This window comes from Ursus maritimus, unplaced genomic scaffold (assembly GCF_017311325.1).
Source record: "Ursus maritimus isolate PB19 unplaced genomic scaffold, ASM1731132v1 scaffold_27, whole genome shotgun sequence".
In the NCBI taxonomy this organism is placed as follows: domain Eukaryota; kingdom Metazoa; phylum Chordata; class Mammalia; order Carnivora; family Ursidae; genus Ursus; species Ursus maritimus.
The window spans coordinates 21826577-21849102 of record NW_024425230.1 but is presented as its reverse complement, the minus strand read 5'-3'; the positions used below and the strand labels follow the sequence as shown (position 1 = coordinate 21849102).

The 22526-nt window shown below is 43.7% G+C and overlaps 1 protein-coding gene and 1 long non-coding RNA gene across 2 annotated transcripts in view; one reads left to right on the top strand and one right to left on the bottom strand.

Annotated features, from left to right (window-relative positions):
- Window positions 1-9889: 9889 nt before the first annotated feature.
- On the bottom strand, window positions 9890-22076 carry LOC103660205. The gene is made up of 3 exons (XR_005838078.1): window positions 21970-22076; window positions 13905-13984; window positions 9890-10074 (listed from the first exon to the last, which is right to left on the bottom strand). It is a non-coding gene; the product is annotated as an uncharacterized LOC103660205 (long non-coding RNA).
- A 208-nt stretch (window positions 22077-22284) lies between these two features.
- The window catches only part of IQGAP1 (IQ motif containing GTPase activating protein 1), a 101359-nt gene continuing 101117 nt past the window's right edge, over window positions 22285-22526 (top strand). Inside the window, exon 1 of the mRNA XM_040642830.1 lies at window positions 22285-22469. Coding sequence (XP_040498764.1) covers window positions 22415-22469 — 55 coding nt within the window. The 5' untranslated portion in view covers window positions 22285-22414. The remainder of the gene's footprint in view (window positions 22470-22526) is intronic.

The window sequence follows — 22526 nt, the reverse complement described above, 5'->3', positions numbered from 1 at the left end:
TGTTTAAATGCTATTGGTGAGAGTTGAGGTACCTGACTTTCCATATTTTCCCGTTGTTTCTACCCTATGATTGGGCCATTGGCTTCTTGCACATGGTCCACACTTCCTCTCTCCATCACTTCAAAATTCACGTCCTCAAAGCCCTACCAATTTTACCTCTCCGATTCCTCTCAAACGTATGTCAGACCCCCATCCACTGCCACTCCCCAGCTCCAAACCACCACCATCCTCTTTTCTGAACTCCTGCCCTCGTCTCCTAATTGATCTCCCTGATATTGTTTTTGCTCTAATTCCTTCTCATAAAAACCAAAATAATCATTTAAAATCCTAAATCTAATCACATCACCTATCTGCTTAAAAGCCTGCAGCTTCCCATCGCTTTTAGGATAAAAACCCAAATCTTTAACCAGATCAAGACCCCCCTTGGTCTAACATCCCCCCACCCTGAGCCACCTCTGATATCACCTTCCTTCTCACGTTCCCTCCATTCCTTGATCACACCAAGGTTGTGCACACCTTAGAGCCTTGGTCCTAACAGATACCTCTGCCCAGAATGTTCCTTGCCTACATCTTTGCTTCGGTTCCTATTTGTCAACCAGCTCTCAGCCTGAAACTCACTTCCTTGCAGAGACTTTCCCTGACTGTCCCATCTAAGTTAGTCCTCTTGTCCCCGCACTCACTATCCCATTAGCCGTATTGTCATTGTCATCCATACACCTGACTGATAGCTTCTCGTTTATTGCTTGTTTGGGTAAGCTCCATGATAGGAGGGAGCCACTTCTCTTGTTTACCATTCTCTTCCCAACACCTAAAATAGTGTCTGACATGTAGTAGGGGGTCAATAAATGCTCACTAGATGGATTAATGGATACATACTCACAGGCAAGGAACTTGTTGTGTTGAAAAAGTAACAGTGTAAAAAGTAACAAAGCTGGACAGGTGAGTGAGGGTCACACCAAGAAAGCTCTTAGTTGCCAAACTGAGGATTTCAGATATTATTCTCTGGGACGGGGTGTCACAGATGGTCCAGTAGAGGCCAGTCATGATCGGCGGCTGAGGAAATTTGATTTGGCAGCTGTATGTAAGTTATATTACAGAGAGAGAAACTGAAGACATTGAGACGATCTACGATATAGTGTTTATAGCATCATGTCCGGCCCACAATAAGTCTCCAACAAGCGACTGGCATCATTGAGGACCATGGCAGACACTGGGAAACACCAGAACAAGAAGGCAAGATCATTAAATCTTATTTCTACCTTAAAAGAATTCTTCCTAGACCTATTATTATATTCCTTCCCTTCCTTTGTGTGTGTGTGTGTGTGTGTGTGTGTGTGTGTGTGTGTCAAACTTCCACCCATATGTAGCTATTCTCAGGGCTGTCATGTCTAGTCTCTTTTGATAGGGCTTCCCACCCCCAGCATGCCTTTGGCTTAGATTTCTCTTTCTCCCTTGTTTGCAAGTCACAAAGCTGCTGCCTCTGCCCTGCTTTCCCTCTTTTAAAACTGTAAAAGCACCACGTGCTTTCTTTAAAAATTTCCATAAATACAGAACTGCCCAAAGTAAAAAAAAAAATAAATAAAAAATGGAGGGGTCCCTGGCTGTCTCAGTCAGGAGAGTGTGCAACTCTTGATCTTGAGGTTATGGGTTTGAGCCCCATGTTGGGTATAGAGATTACTAAAAAAAACCAGATAAACCTATAAAAATTAAATAAAAGAAAAGTACTGGCCCCTGAGTGTTTTTTTTTTCAGATTTTATTTATTTATTTATTTATTTATTTGAGAGAGAGGGAGAGTGATCACAAGCAGAGAGGAGGGGCAGAGGGAGAAAGAGAAGCAGACTCCCCACCGAGCAGGGAGCCCCTTGCGGGATTCGATCCCAGGACCTGGGATCATGGCCTGAGCCAAAGGCAGACGCTTAACTGACTGAGCCACCCAGGAACCCCTGGCTCCTGAGTGTTTAAAAAAATATATAGAAATGCCTTGTCTCTTCCTCATTCCCAGCTCCAATTTCACGACCCAGATTTTAACTCTGTAATAGCCCTGCAAGCCAAGTCTTGTTTCTGGCTCCCCTTCTCCGCCCCTGCTGCCATCATCTGAACTAAAGGGATGGTTTTCCATCTGGCCACCTTGACTCTTCCCTTCAGTTCAGTGCAACAAACATTTACTGAGCGCTTACTACACACCAAGTCCTACACTAGACCCTGGAGGTACAAAGACAAGACAGTGAAGAGGTCCACACGTAAGAGCCCTTGAACTCTGAGCAAGTTACCAACTCTTTCTGACCCTTATTTCCTTACCTGCAAAATGAGAATAATCCCAGTACCTTCTTCGTGGGGTTGAGTGGGGATCGATGAGATGACACACAGAAAACTCTCTGTGTAGTACCTGCTTTTATCTGCTCCATAAATGTCAATGACAACAATGATAATGATGATAATCTTCACCTTGGAGGAGTTTATAGTTTAATGGGGAGACTTGAAGAATAAGAATTATCTAGGGGCGCCTGGCTGGCTCAGTAGGTGGAGCATGTGATTCTTGACCTTGGGGCTGTAGATTCCAGCCCCACGTTGAGTGTAGAGATTGCTTTTTTTTTTTATTTTTTTAATTTAATTTTATTTTTTCTAAAAGATTTTATTAATTTGACAGAGAGAGAGACAGCCAGCAAGAGAGGGAACACAAGCAGGGGGAGTGGGAGAGGAAGAAGCAGGCTTTCAGCAGAGGAGCCTGATGCAGGGCTCGATCCCAGAACACCGGGATCCTGCCCTGGGCCGAAGGCAGACGCTTAACAACTGAGCCACCCAGGCGCCCCTGCTTTGGTTTTTTAAAGATTTATTCATTTATTTCACAGAGAGAGAGTGAACATGGGGGGAGGGGCAGAGGGAAAGGGAGAGAAAACCTCCAGCAGACTCCCCGCTGAGCACTGAGCTTGACTCAGGGTTCTATCCCAGGACCCTGAGATCATGACCTGAGCTGAAATCAAAAGTCCGACACCCAACCAACTCTGTCACCCAGGTGCCCTAAGTGTAGAGATTAAACAAAAAAAAAAAAAAAATTTTTTTTTTAAAAAGAAGATTATCTAGGTGAAGAAAGATGGGAAAATATTTTTGGAAAAGAGGGGAAGAGCAGTTTAACTGAAATTAAAAGGTAGAGGGGTGCCTGGCTGGCTCAGTCGGTAGAGTGTGTGACTCTTGGGGTCATGATTTCAAGCCCCACATTGGATGTAAAGATTACTTAAAAACAAAAAGAAGAAGAAGAAGAAATTAAAAGATAGAGGTAGAGTGTTAGGGGACTGAAGAGTAGGAGCTTGGACTTATCCTCTAAGAATATGTTTCAAAGCATGAGCCAAGGCCCACCTGCATTAGTCTTACCAGGGACGCTTGTTCAAAACGTAGACTTAGTGGCTCCCACCTCTGACCAGCTTGGTAAATTCACGCTGTGGAATATTACACATCCAGGAAAATGAACAAACTACAGTTACATGCATCAACACCATGAGCCTCAGAAACTCAACACTGGATGAAAAAATTAGACAAAAATACACACAGAAGGGTCAAAATACAATAAAGATAAAAACAGGCCAAACTAAACAGTATGTTGCTTCAGCAGCAGGGATAAACATACATTGTAACGAAAAGCAAAGGATTTATAAATACAAAATTCAAGGTAGAGGTTAACTGGGATGGGGAAAAAGAATGCTAAGTTTCTATTTCTTAAGCACACAGGTTTGCTCTGTATCATACTTCAAGTTAAATGCGTTCCTTACATACTTTTTATTTGCAAGATATTTCACAAGGAAGAAGAAGAAGAAGAAGAAGAAGAAGAAACAAATAGGAAACCGGAACACTCCTCCAGAGACTGAGCTTTTCCACTTAAATCTCATAAAGTAAGGGTATACTATGGAAAAAGAACAAAAAAGGAAAAAAAGACAACCCAACAACCAAGGCCTAACCAGACACCAGGCCAATCCGCACCATTCTTTCTCAATCACGACCTCATACTTTTGCATTTTTTCTTTCAGGTAAAAAACAAATCCTTATGTGTATAAACCAGTGCAAAAAAATGTCCAGAAGCTTATAGGCCCACCTTTCTATAAACAGCCAAATGTGGACCCTCTGTCTAAATGAGGTTGCCCTGCTACACTGATAATGCTCTTATGAACACTTTTTCTTCCCCGGGAAAAAAAGTGTTTCCATATTTTACATTATTTCCATAGGGTGTGAATATTTTTACAGCTCTGGTTACTTGCTGCCAAATAATTTTTAGAGCAAATTATACCAATTTACAATGCGATCAGTAATTAATGACTACCAGTTTTACCACACCCTTATCCCTGAGAAACAGTTTTGCTAATATAATAGACATGATTCTCACATCTTGTTTTAATTTGCATTTCTTTGCTAGTGAAGTTAGGCCTCTTTTTCACATGTTAGCTTCTTTCTTGTATTTCTTCAGTTGTTTGTCATTTGTGTACTTAGGACTTGGGATCAGGATCAAAAACTTAACTATTTGAGGGGTGCCTGGTTGGCTGGCTCAGTCAGTAGAGTGCGACAGTCTTGATCTTGGGGTTGTGAGTTTGAGCCCCAGGTTGAAGGTAGGGTTTACTTAAAAAGAAAAGAAAAAAAAAAAAACTTGACTATTTGACTTGGAGAAAATCACTTACATTTTTCCTGTTCCCTTCCCTTCCTCTCCCTACTATATTATTTTTTTTCACTTCATAAGTTACACATGTTCATCTTAGAAATATCAGAAAATAAAAAAGAAAACCAAAGCTGGTGGCATCACAGTTCTGGACTTCAGGCTATATTACAAAGCTGTGATCATCAAGATAGCATGGTACTGGCACAAAAACAGACACATAGATCAATGGAACAGAATAGAGACCCAGAAATGGACCCTCAACTCTACGGTCAACTCATCGACAAAGCAGGAAAGAACATCCAATGGAAAAAAGACAGTCTCTTCAACAAGTGGTTGGAAAAATTGGACAGCCACACTTAGAAGAATGAAACTGAACTGTTTTCTTACACCCTACACAAAAATAGACTCAAAATGGATGAAAAACCTAAATGTGAACAGGAATCCATCAAAATCCTAGAGGAGAATACAGGCAGGCACCTCTTTGACCTCAGCCGCAGCAACTTCGTACTAGACACATCTCTAAAGGCAAGGGGAAAAAGGCAAAAATGAACCACTGGGACTTCATCAAGATAAAAGCTTTTGCACAGCAAGGGAAACAGTAGACAAAAACCAAAAGACAACCGACAGAATGGGAGAAGATATTTGCAAATGTCTTATCAGATAAAGGGTTAGCATCCAAGATCTATAAAGAACTTACCAAACTCAACACCCAAAAAACAAACAATCCAGTCAAGAAATGGGCAGAAGACACGTACAGACATTTCTCCAAAGAAAACATACAAATGCCGACAGACACATGAGCAAATGCTCAACATCACTCAGCATCAGGGAAATACAAGTCAAAACCCCAATGGGATACCACCTCACACCAGTCAGAGTGGCTAAAATTAACAAGTCAGGAAACAATAAATGTCGGCGAGGATGAGGAGAAAGGGGAACCCTCTTACACTGCTGCTGGGAATGCAAGCTGGTACAGCCACTCTGGAAAACAGTGTAGAGGTTCCTCCAAAAGTTAAATGTAGAGCTACCCCACGACCCAGCAATTGCACTACTAGGGATTTACCCCAAAGATACAAATGTAGCGATCTGAAGGGATACCTGTACCCCAATGTTTATAGCAGCAATGTCCACAATAGCCAAACTATGGAAAGAGCCCAGATGTCCATCGACAGATAAATAGATAAAGATGTGGTTCATATACACAACGGAATATTACTCAGCCATCGAAAAACTGAAATCTTACCATTTGCAATGATATGGATGGAATTAGAGGGTACTATCCCAAGCAAAATAAGTCAATCAGAGAGAGACAATTATCATATGATTTCACTCATATGTGGAATTTAAGAAACAAAACAGTATCATGGGGAAGGGAGGGAAAAATAAAATAAGTTAAAATCAGAGAGGGAGATAAACCATAAGAGATTCCTAACGCTAGGAAACAAACTGAGGGTTGCTGGAGGTGTGGTGGGTGGGAGGATGGGATGCCTGGGGGATGGGCATTGAGGAAGGCATGTGATGTGATGAGCACTGGGTGTTATACCTAACTGATGAATCACTGACCTCTACCTCTGAAACTAATAATACACGATATGTTAATTAATTGAATTTAAATAAAATTTTAAAAAAGAAATATCAGAAAATACAGTTAAGCAAACAGACAAAAATGGGTAAAATTACCTGTTGTTCCTCTTAGAGACGACGACCATTTATTGCATAACCTTTTAAGCTTTTCTCTAACAAAAATAGTCACAAATGTATCACCTAATCTTTCTGAGCCTGTTTCCTCATCCATAAAATAGGACTACTTGTCTTTCAAGTTGATGATTAAATGAGCTGGCGTATGTGAAAGTGATTTATAAAGTTCAGGATGTTATATAAATGGAAGTTGCTGCGATTATGACATCAAATACTCTATTCTGCTAAGCAGAAGGACATTTCGTTCCCTGACCCAGCCTGCTCTCTCCAGTGCGGCCTCCTCTCTCTAGAGAGAATGACTTCCTGCTGCAAGTCTTCCTACGGAACAAGTACCCACTCTATTTTTCAAAAAATTCAATATGTAAGATATAGAGAAGATATAAAGGGTAGTGCAAAGAAGAACCATGTACCTGCCAGACAGCTTAAGAAATAAAATTTCAGGGGCACCTGGCTGGCTCAGTCGGTGGAGCATGCAACTTTTCATCCCAGGGTCGTGAGTTCAAGCCCCATGTTGGGTGTAGAGATTATAAATAAATAAACTTGAAAAAAAAAAAAAAAGGAAATAGAATGTTACCAATATACATAAAGGTTCCTGTGAATACTTCCTCAATTACAGTCCCTTTCCCAATCCATATTCCACTCTCCTGATTTGAAATTTCTCATTCTGTGATATTGTGATTTATAATAAGAAATAGTTATTTCGGGGCGCCTGGGTGGCTCAGTCGGTTAAGTTTCTCTTGGTTTAGGCTCAGGTCACGATCTCGGGGTTGTGAGATGGAGCCCCGAGACAGGCGCCGTAATCAGCAAGAAGGCTACTCGAGATTCTCTGCCTCTGCCCCTCCGCCCCTCCCCCTGCTTGCACGCGCTCTCTCTCTCTCTAAAATAAAGTCTTAAAAAATATATATATTTTAGTCTTACCACCATTTCAGGCATAGAGCTCCCCAACCCTTGGAATTTCCTAAGGGTAGAGAGTGATAAGTGTATCTTTTCTTATGTTAATGAAATGACTTTTGGAAAGCAAGTAAGGCTGGGGGCTGATAGCCAGTGGAGCCAACCACCTGGTTAGAGAGTTGGAATTTTCAGTCCTACCCCCTTACGCCTGGGGCGGGAGGGTGCTGGAGTTGAAGCAATCCTGCAGGACCAGTGATTTAATCAATCAGGCCTGATGAGGGAGCAGAAGGCCCGCTGAAGACAGAGCATACGCTGATACCCAGCAACCTCCCCCCCCACCTTGGGTGGGGCCTGTCTGACATTCTTCCCGGAATCTCCCCACCGTCTTAATGTTAATACCTTGCTAGAAGGAAAAACAACCTTAACTTGACAATGGCAAGACCACTGGTATCTTGTAGGCTGGTCCTCTTCAGGACGTGAAAGTTCTTTTGAAACCTCCCTTTTCCTTGCTTCCCCCAGCCCAGCTCCCGAGTATATAATCAGCCACACCTCCAGACCCCGGTGCAGCCCCTCTTTCTGCCCATGCTTCCTGTCCCCGTGTTTTAATAAACCACCATTTTGCACCAAAGACGTCCCAAGGATTCTTTCTTGGTCGTCGGCTCCGGACCTCACCCCACCAAACCTCCAAAACCACATCAATGCCTACGTAAAAACCCAGGAGGGCAGGATTTGGAGACCTTCCAGTGGGTGAGTGCAGGGAAATTGGGGAGAGCAGTGCTGCTGGAGAGGTCTCGGAAGCTCCGCCACCCTTCCCCACACCTTTCCTTGTGCACCTCTTCCATCTGGCTGTTCCTAAGTTACATCTTTTTATAATTAACCGTTAATCTACTAAGTAAAATGTTTCTCTGAATTCTGTGAGCCACTCCAGCAAATTAACTGAAGCTGAGGAGGAAGGAGGTCCTAGAAATGTCTGAGCTACTTGGTTTATAGCTAGTTGGTCAGAGGAGCACAGGTAAACAGCCTAGGCTTACCACGGGTCTGAAGTGGGGATGAGGTGGGGGCCGCCTTGTAGATCTGTGGACTCTGATGCTATCAGCTGCAGGTCATGTGGATAATGTAGATGTTGACAACGTCAGATGGAGTTGGTTGAATTCGCAGATACCCTGCTGGAGATCAGAGGACTGTTGCTGTGGGAATCCCATTTTGGAATTTGGGTCTCAAAATGTACTCCTATGCGTTTACATTTATTTATGCTTTCTCTCTCGAGATTTTTTAATATATATATTTTTATTATGTAAGCTCTACTCCCAAAGTGGGACTCAAACTCACGATCCTGAGATCAAGAGTCCCATGCTCTCCCAACCGAGCCAGCCAGGCGCCTCTCCATAGAGGTACTGAGATAGGTCCCTAAGCAATGTATAATATTGGTTTGCATGAACTTGTTTGAATTGTATATGAATGGGTATCTAAGTAAGTATTCTGTACTTTCCCCTCTTCAATATCATGCTTGTGAGATTCATCCGTGTTGGCTCATGTCATTGTACTTCATTCATTTCCCAGCTTTCATATTCAGTGTATAATCACACTGCAGGACGTCTGGGTGGCTCAGTTGGTTTAGTGTCTGCCTTCGGCTCAGGTCATGATTTCAGGGTTGTGGGATCAAGTCCTCCATCAGGCTCCTTGCTCTGCAGGGAGCCTGCTTCTCCCTCTACCTGCTCCCCCTGTTGCTCCTGTGCTCTCTCTCTCTGGCAAATAAATAAATAAAATCTTTAAAAATATATATAATCACACTGTGATTTATTTGTTTCCCCAATGATAGCCATTTAGGTCATTTCTGGGTTTTGCTGTCACAGAAATGTTCATTTCTCCAATGTGCATTTTGGTATGTCTCCTTGTGTTTATGTGTAGGAATTCCAGAGAAATACATATATACCAGAAGAGGAATTCTGAGATCATAGGGTAAGTGCATCTTTAACCAGATATTGCCAAATTACTGTATTCTCCAAAGTGGTTGTACTAATTTCCATTCTCACCAATAACGTTATAAAAATTTCCTTCACTGTTCTTTTTTTTTTTCCCCAAAGATTTTATTTATTTATTTAACAGAGACAGCCAGCGAGAGAGGGAACACAAGCAGGGGGAGTGGGAGAGGAAGAAGCAGGCTCCCAGTGGAGGAGCCTGATGTGGGGCTCGATCCCAGAACGCTGGGATCACACCCTGAGCCGAAGGCAGCCGCTCAACGACTGAGCCACCCAGGCGCCCCTCCTTCACTGTTCTTGTCAGACTTTAAAATGTTTCTAATCTGTTGGGTGTGAAATGACATCTCATTATGGTTTTAATATGCATCTCCCTGATTAGTAGGGAAGTTGAGCACCTTTTACAAGTTTATTGATTATTGGGGGGCTTGGCTGGCTCAGTCAATAAAGCATGTGACTCTTGATCTTGGGGTTGAGTTCAAGCCCCACATTGGGCATACAGTTTACTTAAAAATTGAAAAGAAGGGGCGCCTGGGTGATCCCCCCGGTTGGGCTCCCTGCTCAGCGGGGAGTCTGCTTCTCCTCCCTCTGCAGCTCCCCCTGGTTGTGCTCTCTCTTTCTCAAATAAATAAAGTCTTAAAAAAAAAACAACAACCATAAAACAAGTTTATTGATTGCTCATGACCTGAGCCGAAGGCAGATGCTTCAGTGAATTCTATGTTCATAAAATACCCATTTTTTAGGGCCCCTTTGAAGTACTCCTTTTCCATGATGTATTTCCAGATATCCTCCATCAGGCAGACAGGGTCTCCTCTGGATCTTCTACATCTTGGGTTTCACTTACTTTTTATTTCATCTTGTGTACTTGTCTAAAGGGCAGAGACTATGTTTAACTCCACTTTATACCCTTGTTTGTACCCAGCGCAAAGTAAACATCTCATAAACTTTTGTTGAACTGAATCATACTCTTTCCCTGCTTGTAAAATCTTAAATAGTTTCCTATTATCTACAGGAGAGAGTTGGATCTCCTTACTGTAGAACATAAGACGCTTACATGAGCTCTGGCTGTGACCCTCCATTCTGGTCTCTTCTGGTATGACTGTGCCTTTCACCCCAGATACAAGAGTCTTCATCTACAGTGGGGCCCCAGGCTTCTCTCCCTGCAGCCAGGATGGCATATCCGTCCCACCTGTCTTAGCTGCCCATCAGATTCTCTAAAACACAATCTGGGGGTCCTGAAGCTGGAAGCTTGCTTTTGGAGCAAGAGCAGGGCTTTTGCTCTGAATCTATCATTTGTGGGCAGGGTACATAACATTTCTTTCTCTGGGGGCCTTGGACCCAAAGCACTTTCAGATCTTAGCCTTGAGTCTAGGCCCCAGCACGGTTTGTCCTAGCTCTTCAGAGTCACAGATGTATCACAAACAGGATATATGAACACATGCCCAACCCCACATTGTATCTCCCCACCTTACTCAATTTAATTCAGTAAACACTCATCACACACCTATTACATCCAGACCCAGCCCAAGGTGCTGTGGATACAGCTATAAACATGACAATTCTTGCAAGAAGCACATGGAAGGGCGCCTGGCTGACTCTGTCAGTAGAGCATGCCACTCTTGATCCCGGGGTCATGGGTTTGAACCCCACATTGGGTGTAAAGTTTACTTTAAATAAATAATTTAATTAATAAATAAATTAATTAAAAATCTTTTTTAAAAAGTTAAAGAAAAAAAGCACATAGAATAGTTTGGGGAAACAGACCTACACACACAGAGTTTCAATACAAAAAAGAATATGAAAAAAGAAAAAAAAAGAAAAGAATACGAGAGGGGCGCCCAGGTGGCTCAGGCTATTAGGCGTCGCACTGAATCTTGGCTCAGGTCTTGCTCTTAGGGCCCTGAGATCCAGCCCCACATGAGGCTCAGCGCTCAATGGGGAGTCTGCTGGAGATTCTCTCTCCTTCCCCTCTCTGCCCCTCCCCCCTACTCCTCGCTTGCTCGCTTTCTCAAATAAATAAATCTTAAGAAGAAAAGAAAAGAATATGAGAACCAGAGAAGGGCTATCCCGAACATCAGGGAAGGCTCTCCGAAGGAGGGCGTTCCTTAGGGCAGCTCGTATATAAATGAGTAGATGAATATAAGGCACAATCTTGAAATTAAGCTTTGTTCAAGCTTCACACGTGAATTCTGCTACATCAGATGCTCTGATACATGAGGGTGTTGCCAACGATTCCACTGACCTGAGCAACGTGATTGGTCCTTATGACTCAGAGAGCCTGGCTCTGTACTGAGAGGAACAGGCTAGACCTTGGCCATTATCTCACTGGACTGGATGTGGGTCAGTTAACTAGTGCCTTAGGGAGGAATATGGCTGGCATATGTGCGTGGGTCATTTTTTTCTGTGATAGTCATTAGGTATGCTTGAAATCTCACAGTACTTGACGTTACCCTATCCTAACAATGTAAGTGGGGGTAGAAATGTTCCCCATCTGCCTGTGATCTCGTGAGAGGCTGAGTGAGATTTTCTCTATCCGTTTATGGAGGAGCCCATAGTGGAGTGGCATCCCACCAAGCATTTGAGCATTCCACCACCTGCATACAACCTTAAAGGGAATGAGGAGTGACGCAGGGAGAGGTTATTTATGACCCCTCTCACCCAAAGTATCCACCCATTACCCAACCAACGACCCATGATAACTGAGGAAAGAGGAGGTCACACCCCCCGCAAGGATTGGGCATCTTTCTAAAGAGGTTCCTTTTGGACTTCTTCAAGCGTCACGTGGCCTCTGCTCTTGGAGACGAGTGAGGGAGCTAGGAGGTAAGCTGGACACATACACACATGCACGTGCCCACACACGATATGTTTTTACAATTCCCGGGCTTTGTTTACACTGTTTCCCCAACTTGTGCTTTCTCACACTTTCCACTGGTCATTCCTTGGAGAACTGGCTTCTAGGAAACCTTCCATCATCTAGTAAAAACCAACTGTTCTTGGGCACCTGGCTGGCTCTGTTGGTAGAGCATGTGACTTTTGATCTCAGGGTCCTGAGTTCAAGCCCCACATTGGACGTAGAGTTTACTTTAAAAAAAAAAAAAAGCAACTGTTCTCTGCTCAGCTCTCCTCAAACGATTTCTTGACGTCCAAAAGCTCCACGAGGGTATTTTTGTCATGTCTGTGCTCATAATGGTCATTGGTGGATGTGGCCTCACCAGTCTTCCGACTCAGTTCTCCAGGTAGCCGCTACCGCAGACAGGGGGTGCCATATCAGCGGACAAGTGTTCACACACGTGGGCTTTCGGTCAAGTGCAGTTTGAATCCAGGGTATGTCACTAATTACCTGTGTAATCTTTGGAAAATTAGTTAACCTTTCTGAGTCTGTTTCCTTATCCTTAAATTGGGAGAATTATAGTAGTTCCTGCTTCATAGGCCTGTTATGACAGTCAAATAAGATGACTCATAGCAAGCATTTAGAACTGGACCTGAAGGCACTCATTACAAGTTAGCTGTTGTAACTGGTAACCCACTGTCATCCTGTAGATGTTTGAAAGTCATGCCATGAGAGAACCCTGCCGGTGCAGGCTTGTCTCAGGATCCAGGCCTGCGAAGGAGGTCGTTCCTTGCTTCAGCTGCCTCTTTTCTTCATACTTTGACCTGGCTACCATCTGAGCTCATGGTTCCTCACTATGTCTCTTGATGGGTCCTTACATTTGTCCTTTGTCTTTAGCCCTAAGACTGCAGAAGTGCCTTGCGGCCTATTCTAACCCCAGCCCGGAAACCAGTGCCCCAACTCCATTCTGGGCTGACTTCCTGGCTTCCTCCCACAGCTTCCGGGTCTCTGTTGTCAGTTGTCCCTAGGCCAGGATACAGATGTTCATAATGTTTCTTGAAGGGCTTCCAGGGGGAATGAGGCGTGTGCAAAAAGTGAATAATAAGTTCGCACTGATACGCTGTCTGTAAACTGGGAGGTGGTAGTGAATAGCAACTGGCCAGAGATTTTAGAATCAGGAAGACCTAAGCTTGTTTCCTAACTCTGAATCTTATCACCTTGAGCAAAATACCTAACCTATGTGTACCTGTTTTCTCATTTATAATATGAGGATAACTATATCTTTCTCATAGGGTTATTGTGAAGATTACATAAGACTGTATATATACATATATTACATATATATATATGTATATATAAAACACCTAGCACATTCTAGAACATGGTAAGCAGTTGGTAAATGGCTGCAGTTATAGTAGTTAAAACATTTTGCTCCTTTCTGAAAAACTGTGAGGTTGAAGTGTTTAAAGTCAGACTACTTGTCAGGGGCTGTACTCAGACATAAGATCCAGAATATCCGAATCCCTGAAGTACAAGGCAAAATAGGTTTTTTTCAAATGAAGAGGTAAAGGAGAGTTTAACAATGATAGATAACACTGAAAGTTTTTTTCTTTTTTCTTTTTTTTTTTTTAGATTTTTATTTATTTATTCGACAGAGATAGAGACAGCCAGCGAGAGAGGGAACACAAGCAGGGGGAGTGGGAAAGGAAGAAGCAGGCTCATAGCGGAGGAGCCTGATGTGGGGCTCGATCCCACAACGCCGGGATCACGCCCTGAGCCGAAGGCAGACGCTTACCCGCTGTGCCACCCAGGCGCCCCAACACTGAGAGTTTAATAAAGTTGAAAACTGGCTTTTTAACAGAGACTCACCACTTGATGGTATTCTGTAATTTGCTATATGTAGTTCCCTTCATTGTATCTCTAGCCTCAGTTTACCCAGGGTGTTCAGGCTAGAGGAAGACAGAGAAATCAGGTCAGAGATCAAATGGAATACCCATTTATTACTGAATATATCTGCTCAGAAGACTCATTGAATATATGGAGTCAGTCCTGTCGGAGAGGGGTAGGGTGCCCAGCTAGCTCACAGTCCATTTTGTGCAAAAAAATTTTAAAAATATTAATGTATTTATTTGTCAGAGAGAGAGAGTGCACAAGCAGGGGAGTGGCAGGCAGAGGGAGAAGCAGGCTCCCCACTGAGCAAGGACCCTGGGATCATGATCTGAGCTGAAGGCAGGCGCTTAACCGACTGAGTCACCCAGGTGTCCCCATTTTAAGCAAGATTTTATCATTAGCATATTTGTTAAGACTACCTTTGAACCACCTCATTCCCCTCCACATTCACCCAAATGTCCTTGGGAATATGTATTAGTTTTCTAATGAAATCTGGGCAAGTTTGACTGAATTCTTTGTTCAGGGTTTTATGCGGCAAAAGTAAAAATGTTCACTGGGCCGGACTCTTGAAGATTTGGGGAAGAATCACTTCTGGACTCACGTAGGTCATTGCAGAGACAAGTTCCTTGTAAACGTAGATCTGAGGTGCCTGTTCTCTAGCTGGCTGTTAGCCAGGGGTCACTCTCAGCTCCTCGAGGTTGCTCTCAGGTCCTTTCCATGTGGCCCCCTCCGTCCTTAAAGCTAGCAATGGCCCACCTGTGCTTTGAGTCTGTTTGACTTCTGCTACCAGCTGGAGAAACATTCCGCTATGAAAAGGCTCAAGTGATTACCTGGATAATCCCCCTATTTTAAGATCAACTGATTAGGGGTGTCTTGGAGTACAACCAGTTAAGTGTCCGACTCTCGGATTCAGCCAAGGTTGTGATCTCAGGGTTGTGAGATCGAGCCCCAGTAGGGCACCAACCTCAGTGCAGCGTGTGCTTGAGACTCTCTCTCCCTCTGCCCCTCCTGCTCATGCTCTCTCTCTCTCAAATAAACACATGAATCTTTAAAAAAACCCAACTGATTAGTAACCTTAATTACATCGCAAGGTCTCTTCAAAACAGTACGTAGATTAGTGTTTGACTGAATGACTAAGGACTGGAGATCTTGGGCAGCCATCCTAGATTTTGCCTGCCACAGCACAGTTAAAATCCCCTGAAAATCCCCCTCAGTCCCTTGAGTTCTTTGACATGTGACCGTTAGGAGTGTTGAAAAGCTATAGTGTCAGATTTCCCAGGCTCATTCACAAGATGCTGGTATCTAAAACCCTATAAGTTCTCATACAAGGGACCAAATCAGTCAAAAGTGTTACTGTCTGTCCTAGGGAATCCATCATTCTAGAAAATTTCTGTATAAACCATATAAAAAGCAAATCTTAAAATTCCAATAGTAAGGATGCCACATTTATTAACTATTCACCCTGAGTTTATCTACCCAAATGTCTGTCTTTGAGGAGTTAATGATCTGTTTGGGAAGGTGGATAAATGACTAATTATAATTCAATGAGCCAAGTGCTATAATAGATTCATATAAGGCTATAGACTTCCTGGAATCAAAGACAACTTTTTTTTTTAAAGATTTTATTTATTTATTTGAGAGAGAGAGTGACGGAGAGAGTGAGAGCAAAAGTGGGGGTGGTGGGTGGGGGGAAGGGGCAGAGGGAGAAGCAGACTCCCCACTGAGTAGGGAGCCCAATGCAGGGCTCAGTTCCAGGACCCTGGGATCATGACCTGAGCTGAAGGCAGACGCTTAACTGACTGAGCCACACAGATGCCCCTCAAAGACAGCTTTGATTATGGGTTGCATCATCAAGTTCCAACAGCCTTTTGGGACATTAAGAATATCCTAGGGGCACCTATTGGCTCAGTGGGTGGACCATGTGACTTTTGATTTTGGGGTCGTGAGTTTGAGCCCTGCATTGGGGGTAGAGTTTACTTAATAATAATAATAATTTAAAAAAAGGCTATCCTATCAAATGTATATGTTCTAAAGATTTTGCTTATTTATTTATTAGAGGGCCAGTGGGGGGGAGGGGCAGAGGGCGAGGGAGAGAGAGAATCCCAGGCAGACTCCCCTGAGTGGGGGAGCCCAACGTGGGGCTCGATCCCACGACCCTGAGATCATGATCTGAGCCAAAATCAAGAGTCGGTCGCTCAACCCACTGAACCACCCACGTGCCCCTCAATGTTTTTAAAAAAACTCAATCTACAATAGCATATGTTTATCACTGGAACTACTAGTTTCTTCTCTAAACCAAACTTTAAGAGAAGAGTCTAACTTTTTTGGATCCACTTAACTATTCCTAAAGAGTGAATCTGTCATCAGTTCTAGCTCTGAAAGTTCTTTGACCTTTCCTGAGAAATTAGTTAAGATCACACATCTGCAAGCATGACAGTCACGTTACTTTACCACCTACTTCTCTATCTGGTAGTTGACTAGTTTTTTGGAATACTGATCGTAACACCTAGCCTGATTTCGGAAGTATTAAAATGTGAAAAACTTGGGACTTATTTTTGAAGACATGGTTTCTAAAGTGCTTCTGAAAAATGAATGAGGAAGTGATTAATTTTGCCTGTGGGAGGAGTGACATTTGAGTGAGGTCTGGGAAGTTGAATAGGAGTTTCCCAGGCAGATAAGGGGATTAAAGGTATTCCAGGCCAAGAGAAACTTCTATTATGGTGCTTATCTGAAGCTATCCTGTTAATATTACTCCACTCCCATGAGTCTGTAAATTCCTTGAGGTCATGGACCAATTCTATCTCCCAAAATGACCATTGGGCTAATTATTTTGTGATTTAATTTTAATTAGTTTATTTCATAGTTACTAACTTGATTCACATTTATACTTACTGATGAAAGAGTATTTTGAGTACCTCATCATAGAAAACGTGGTAAATACAAAAAAGCAAATAAACAAATTCCACACAAATCCATTGGAATTCCACCACCTGGAGAAACCAATGTTACTATATTGTTGTATATGTTTCAAGGCTTTCTATTTCTGTACTTTTAAAGCAAAAATGGTATCATAATATATTTATCAGTTCATAATTTGCTGTTTGCCTAGCTCATAGTTTTCTATCCTTAATTGGTTCTGTCTCCTGACCACAGCTAATTGAACTCAAGGATTAGCATCCGATTGAAGGGCAGCCCACCTGTGGGCGGTCAGAGACATACTCATGCGGTGAAAGATGAGCTGGGCCAATCATGCTCCTGGGTCATAGAATTGGGCAACTGAGACCATCCTCAAAGGAGCTGATGGTGTAAGGATGCCATGACCTTGAATTAAGGCCCTGGCGAACCAAATAAATGGAAGTCAGAGTTGTGAAGGAGCAGAAAAAATTAGAATGGAGGAAGCTGGTGGTCAAAAAGAGGAGGGTAAGAGCAGAGCTACAGAGAAGCAGAGATGCCTTCAACCTTCCATTAGTCCTTTTTTTTAAAAAAAGATTTACGTATTTATTTGAGAGGGAGGGAGAGAGAGAGTGAGCAGGGGGAGGGGGGGAAGGAGAAGGAGAGAAAATCCTCAGGCAGCCTCCCCACTGAGAGTGGAGCCTGACACGGGGCTTGATCCCAGGACCCTGAGATCATGACCTGAGCTGAGACCAAGAGTCAGTTGCTTAACTGACTGAGCCACCCAGGCACCCCAGTCCTGTTTTTCTTGCTCCAGTTGCAGTCCATATATATCTTTATTATAAATGCCTCTCTTCTAGTCTTTTTTCTCTAGAGCTAAAACAAGTGATCTCTATTCCTTGTAGCCAGGCAAGCCTGACCAGAACCACAAATCATCACAGTTATGGCTGTATAGCATTTTAGTGTGTGGAAGTGCCGTTGCTGATTTAAAAGCCTAGTGATGGGCATTTAGGACATTTCCAATATGCATATTTATTGCTGATTTTTGCATATTAAAAATAATTCAGGGCGCTGGGTGGCTCAGTCAGTTGGGCATCTGCCGGAGTCCTGGGATCGAGTCCCACATAGGGCTCCCTGCTTGTCAGGGAGTCTGCTTCTCCTCTGCCCATCATCCTGCTCGTGCTCTCTCTCTCTCTCAAATAAATAAATAATATCTTCAAAAAAATAATTTCATTATGGGGCACCTGGCTGGCTCAGTCAGGAGTGTGAAACTCTTGATCTCACCTCAGGGTTTGAGTTCGAGCCCTCTGTTCGGGGTAGAATTTACCTTGGGGAAAAAGAAAAAAAAGAGGGGCACCTTACTGGCTCAGTCGGTTAAGCGTCTGCCTTTGGCTCAGGTCATGATCCCAGGGTGATGGAATCAAGCCCCATGTCGGGCTCCTTGCTCAATGGGGAGACTGCTTCCCCCTTTTCCTGTGCCTGTCCTCCCGCCAGTGCTCTCTCTCCCTCTTGTGATCACTCTCCCTCTCTCTCTCAAATAAATAAATAAAATCTTTAAAAAAAAATTCCGTTATGATACATTCCAAGGGAGGGATTCCTTGGTTGAAGGATACCTGCATAATGCCAGACTGGACTTCAGAACGATTGTATCAGTTTAGCCCAACCAGCTGTGCAGGACGGTGGTCGCTTTTTCACCCCTTTGCCAACAGAATCAATTAAAACCAGCAAAACATTGCTACTCTGATAGGCAAGAACTACTAAAGGGCCAGTTAAGATCTTAATGTGCTTTCCCCTGAATCTTGTGTTTATTGACCAGGGATGTGGGATTTGTCATTAGACCTGGCGTTTGAGTTCCAGCTCTGCCTCTTGCTAGGTGGCTTTGGTTGAATTACTAGTTCTCCATTTCTCATCTGTAAATTGGAGATAATGGTAGTTCTCTTTTTCTTTTCTTTTCTTTTCTTTTCTTTTCTTTTCTTTCTTTCTTTTTTTTTTAACGGGGGCAGGAGCAGAGGGAGAGGGAGGATCTTAAGCAGGCTCCATGCTCAGTGCAGAGCCCAAGGCCAGGCTCGATCTTAGCACCCTGAGATCATTACTTGAGCAGAAATCAAGAGTCAGACTAAACCAACCGAACCACCCAGGTGCCCCAATCCTTTTTTTTTTTTTTTTTTTTAAAGTAAGTTCTACTCTACTGACTGAGCCAGCCAGGCACTCCTGGAAATTCTTACTTTGTAGGGTTATTATGAGACTCAGATGAGAAAATAAATACAAAATACTTAGTCCTGTAAAGCCTCAGTACCTTTCAGTTATTATAATTATGAAGAATGACTTAATTTGTGACCATCAGATAAAACTATGTGAGATACCTGAAATTCAATGGGATATTGATTTAAATACCAGTTAGAATTGCATGGTCCCAGGAATAAGAAAGAATGCACGAGGGGTGCCTGTCTGGCTCACTGGGTAGAGCACCCAACTCTTGACCTTGGGGTCACGAGTTTAAGCTGCCCTTGGACCTAGAGTTTACTTAAAAAAAAAAAAGTGCACGAGCCCACTACATTCATAACCTTTATCATTAGAAAAAACATTTATGTATTTGGATTCCATCCATTACTAAGGTCTTTAGAACTACAATAAAAACACATATATGTATTTTAAAAGCCAAGATATATAATATAAAATCAAAAGATAAACTGGGTAGGACTTGAAGATTTCTAAGAGTGGTCAGAAGAATAGATAACAAGTTTTGCAATCTATGACATAATATGAAAAGAAGCTCAACATGACAGTTGGCACAGTGAGAAGAATGGCTCTGAAAGTTTGCAGGTCCAGGAGTTATGTCTGGTGGAAACCTCTGATCAAAAGTAATCTTAATTAGGTTGGAAACTTTCTCAGCAGCTCTGTACCTTTTAACTCAGAGAGCTTAATGGGGTTAAAGCTATGGGTTTAATAGGTTGGGTTTAAGAAGAACTATGTGCACACTTCACATTTTATGCTCTTGCAATTTTTTTTTAAGATTTTTAATTTTTAAATGTAATCTCCACCCCCAACATGGGGCTTCAACTCACGATCCCGAGATCAAGAATCACATGCTGTGGGGCGCCTGGGTGGCTCAGTCAGTTAAGTGTCTGCTTTCGGCTCATGTCATGATCCCAGGATCCTGGGATCGAGCCCCAAGTCAGGCTCCCTGCTCAGTGGGGGAGCTGCTTCTTCCTCTCCTCTGCTGCTCCCCCTGCTTGTGCTCTCTCTGTCAAATAAATAAATAAAATATTAAAAAAAAAAAAAAGAATCATATGCTCTACCAACTGAGCCAGCCATGTGCCCCTGCACTTGGAATATTTAAGAAAATTTGGCTCATTAGAGTGACAGCTTCATATGTATAATTGAGTTAGCTTTGGACTTAAGATTTAGGGTTGAAATCTTACTAATTTTGCACACAGAACTGGGCCATCTAAGAGAAATTTAGATTCATTTATTTGTAAGTTTGATTTATAAGGATTGCTAAGCCTTGAAAAGTTTCTAGGTTAGACAGTTGAAGAAATTGAATAGGAAACCTAATAAAGTTTATAGACATAATTTTAAATGTTGAATTAACTATGTTTGTGAATGGGATCAAAAATTGCTCAAAGTTTCTGAAAAGTGATTGGTAAAATATGCTAGGTGTAGAATAATAAAATTTCTAAGCTGAACTTGACAGTTTAAGAACTTTGGAATTTGTAAAAAATTAACCCTTTGCCTGTTTTATTAGTTTTTGAGAGAGAGAGAGAGAGAATGAGAGTGAGCACCAGCAGGGGGTTGAGGGTGGAGGGGGAGAGAGAGAATACCAAGCAGGCCCACCCCAGTGTGGGGTGGGGGTAGGAGGCTGGGTCTGACGACCTTAAGATCATAACCTGAGCCAAAATCACGAGTCAGAGCTTAACCCACTGAACCACCCACACACCCCAAAACTTTGACTGTTTTTTAATGAAAGGTGTTTTGTTCTAGGTTTTCAAGTTTCTAACTTTAATATTTTGAAGAATAGATTGCAAACGGCTAGAGCAAAAAGTCTCCAGTCAGAGGGTGCTTGGCTGGCTCAGTCTGGAGAGCATGGGATTCTTGATCTCAGGGTCCTAAATTCAAACTCCACGTTGGGGGCACAGTCTACTTAAAAAAAAAGAAAGAAGAAGCCTGGAGTCGGGCTGTGAAGGGGCTTATTTGGCATGCTAAGGAACTTGGGCCATATTCTGAAGGGAATAATAGGGAAACGATGTAAAAAGGAGGAACGCAGGGCATTTGCACTTTAGGAAGAACATGCTGGTGACAGCCGGCTGGCAGAAGAGAGAATAGAGATGGTGACAGTCTAAGCAATATAGTGACGGAGGGGATAGAGACAAAAGCAAGGGACTTCAGAATACCGACTGGATGTAGGGTGTGAGGCAGGGAGCCTGGAGTGTCCTGACGGCCAAGGAGCACTTCTATTAACAGAGAAGATAGCAGGAACAGTCAGTGTTCAACATGATATATTTGAAGTGTCTGAGGATTTACAGGTGAAAATGTCCACTACACAGCTGAAAATACTTAGTCAAGTCTTCTAGAGTCTGGTCTGGAGATGTACATTTACAGCTCTTGAGCAGTTTAAGGTGAGCGGGAATAAAAATACCGAGAAAGAGCTGGCAAAGGAAAAAAAGGAAGAGGTTAAGGGCAGAATTCCGTTGAATACCAGTATTTTAAGGGCAGGCCACAAGCCATAAGAAGGGGCATCCCTAAAAAGGGCAAAGAATCCCCTAAAAAAAGAACTTGCAAAGAACAGAGGCAGGGAAACCAAGGGAAGGAAGCTGGGACGGTTCTGCTTTAGCGTCCACTTCTCAAACAGGAGGGGGGCTGAGCAGCTGGAATCCGGCGTCTGCGGCCGAACCTGGGAGGGGATGAGGCGAGACTGCCAGACGTGCATCCCCCGTGGCGGTATGGATCCTGCTTATGTCCCACAAGAACACTTTGGGCCACCGCAACGGACGCCTTCCTCAAACCCTTTGGTGCAAAGGAGTTTAGTTCGGTAGGCAGGAGAAAAAGAGGGGGCCGGGGCTTTCTATTTCAAGACTTTTTAAAAACATTTATGTGCATTTATTTAATGCTGAATTTAATCCCGGCCCATAAACTTTTGTTTCTTGTGGAATACCTTTTTCTTCCGTGCAACCTCCTCTCTGGTTTAGGAACATTCCGCTTTTCTTCAGTAAGGCGGCCTTTTCTGTCCCCGACGTGCCCACGGGGCGGCGGCCCGCGGGGCGGGGCTCCAGGGCGGAGGCTGCCTTCCCGGTTGAGCAGAGAGGAGCCGGAGCACCAGGAGCTGGAGGGCTCCGCCTCCTTCCTTCCACCTCCCGGGGGCGTTGCTGCGCGGGGCGGGGCTAGGGGCGGGCCGGGCCGGCTCTGGTCCCGCCTCCTCCACGCCCGCTCCCGACGGCGCGGCAGGGCGGGGCCCGCGGGGTGGGGCCCTGGGGGCGGGGCCGGAGGGGCGGGGCCTCAGGGAGCAGGGCAGTCCGCGCACTCTGCAGGAGCTGCAGCTGCCGCCGTCCGCGCCTTCAAGGTCTCACCGCTTCCTCAGTAGAGACCCGGGCTCGGCCGCCATGTCCGCCGCGGACGAGGTTGATGGACTGGGCGTGGCCCGGCCGCATTATGGCTGTGAGTGCGGGGGCTCTGCGGCACTGGGGCTTCGGGGCCGGGCTCGCTGCCTCCGGG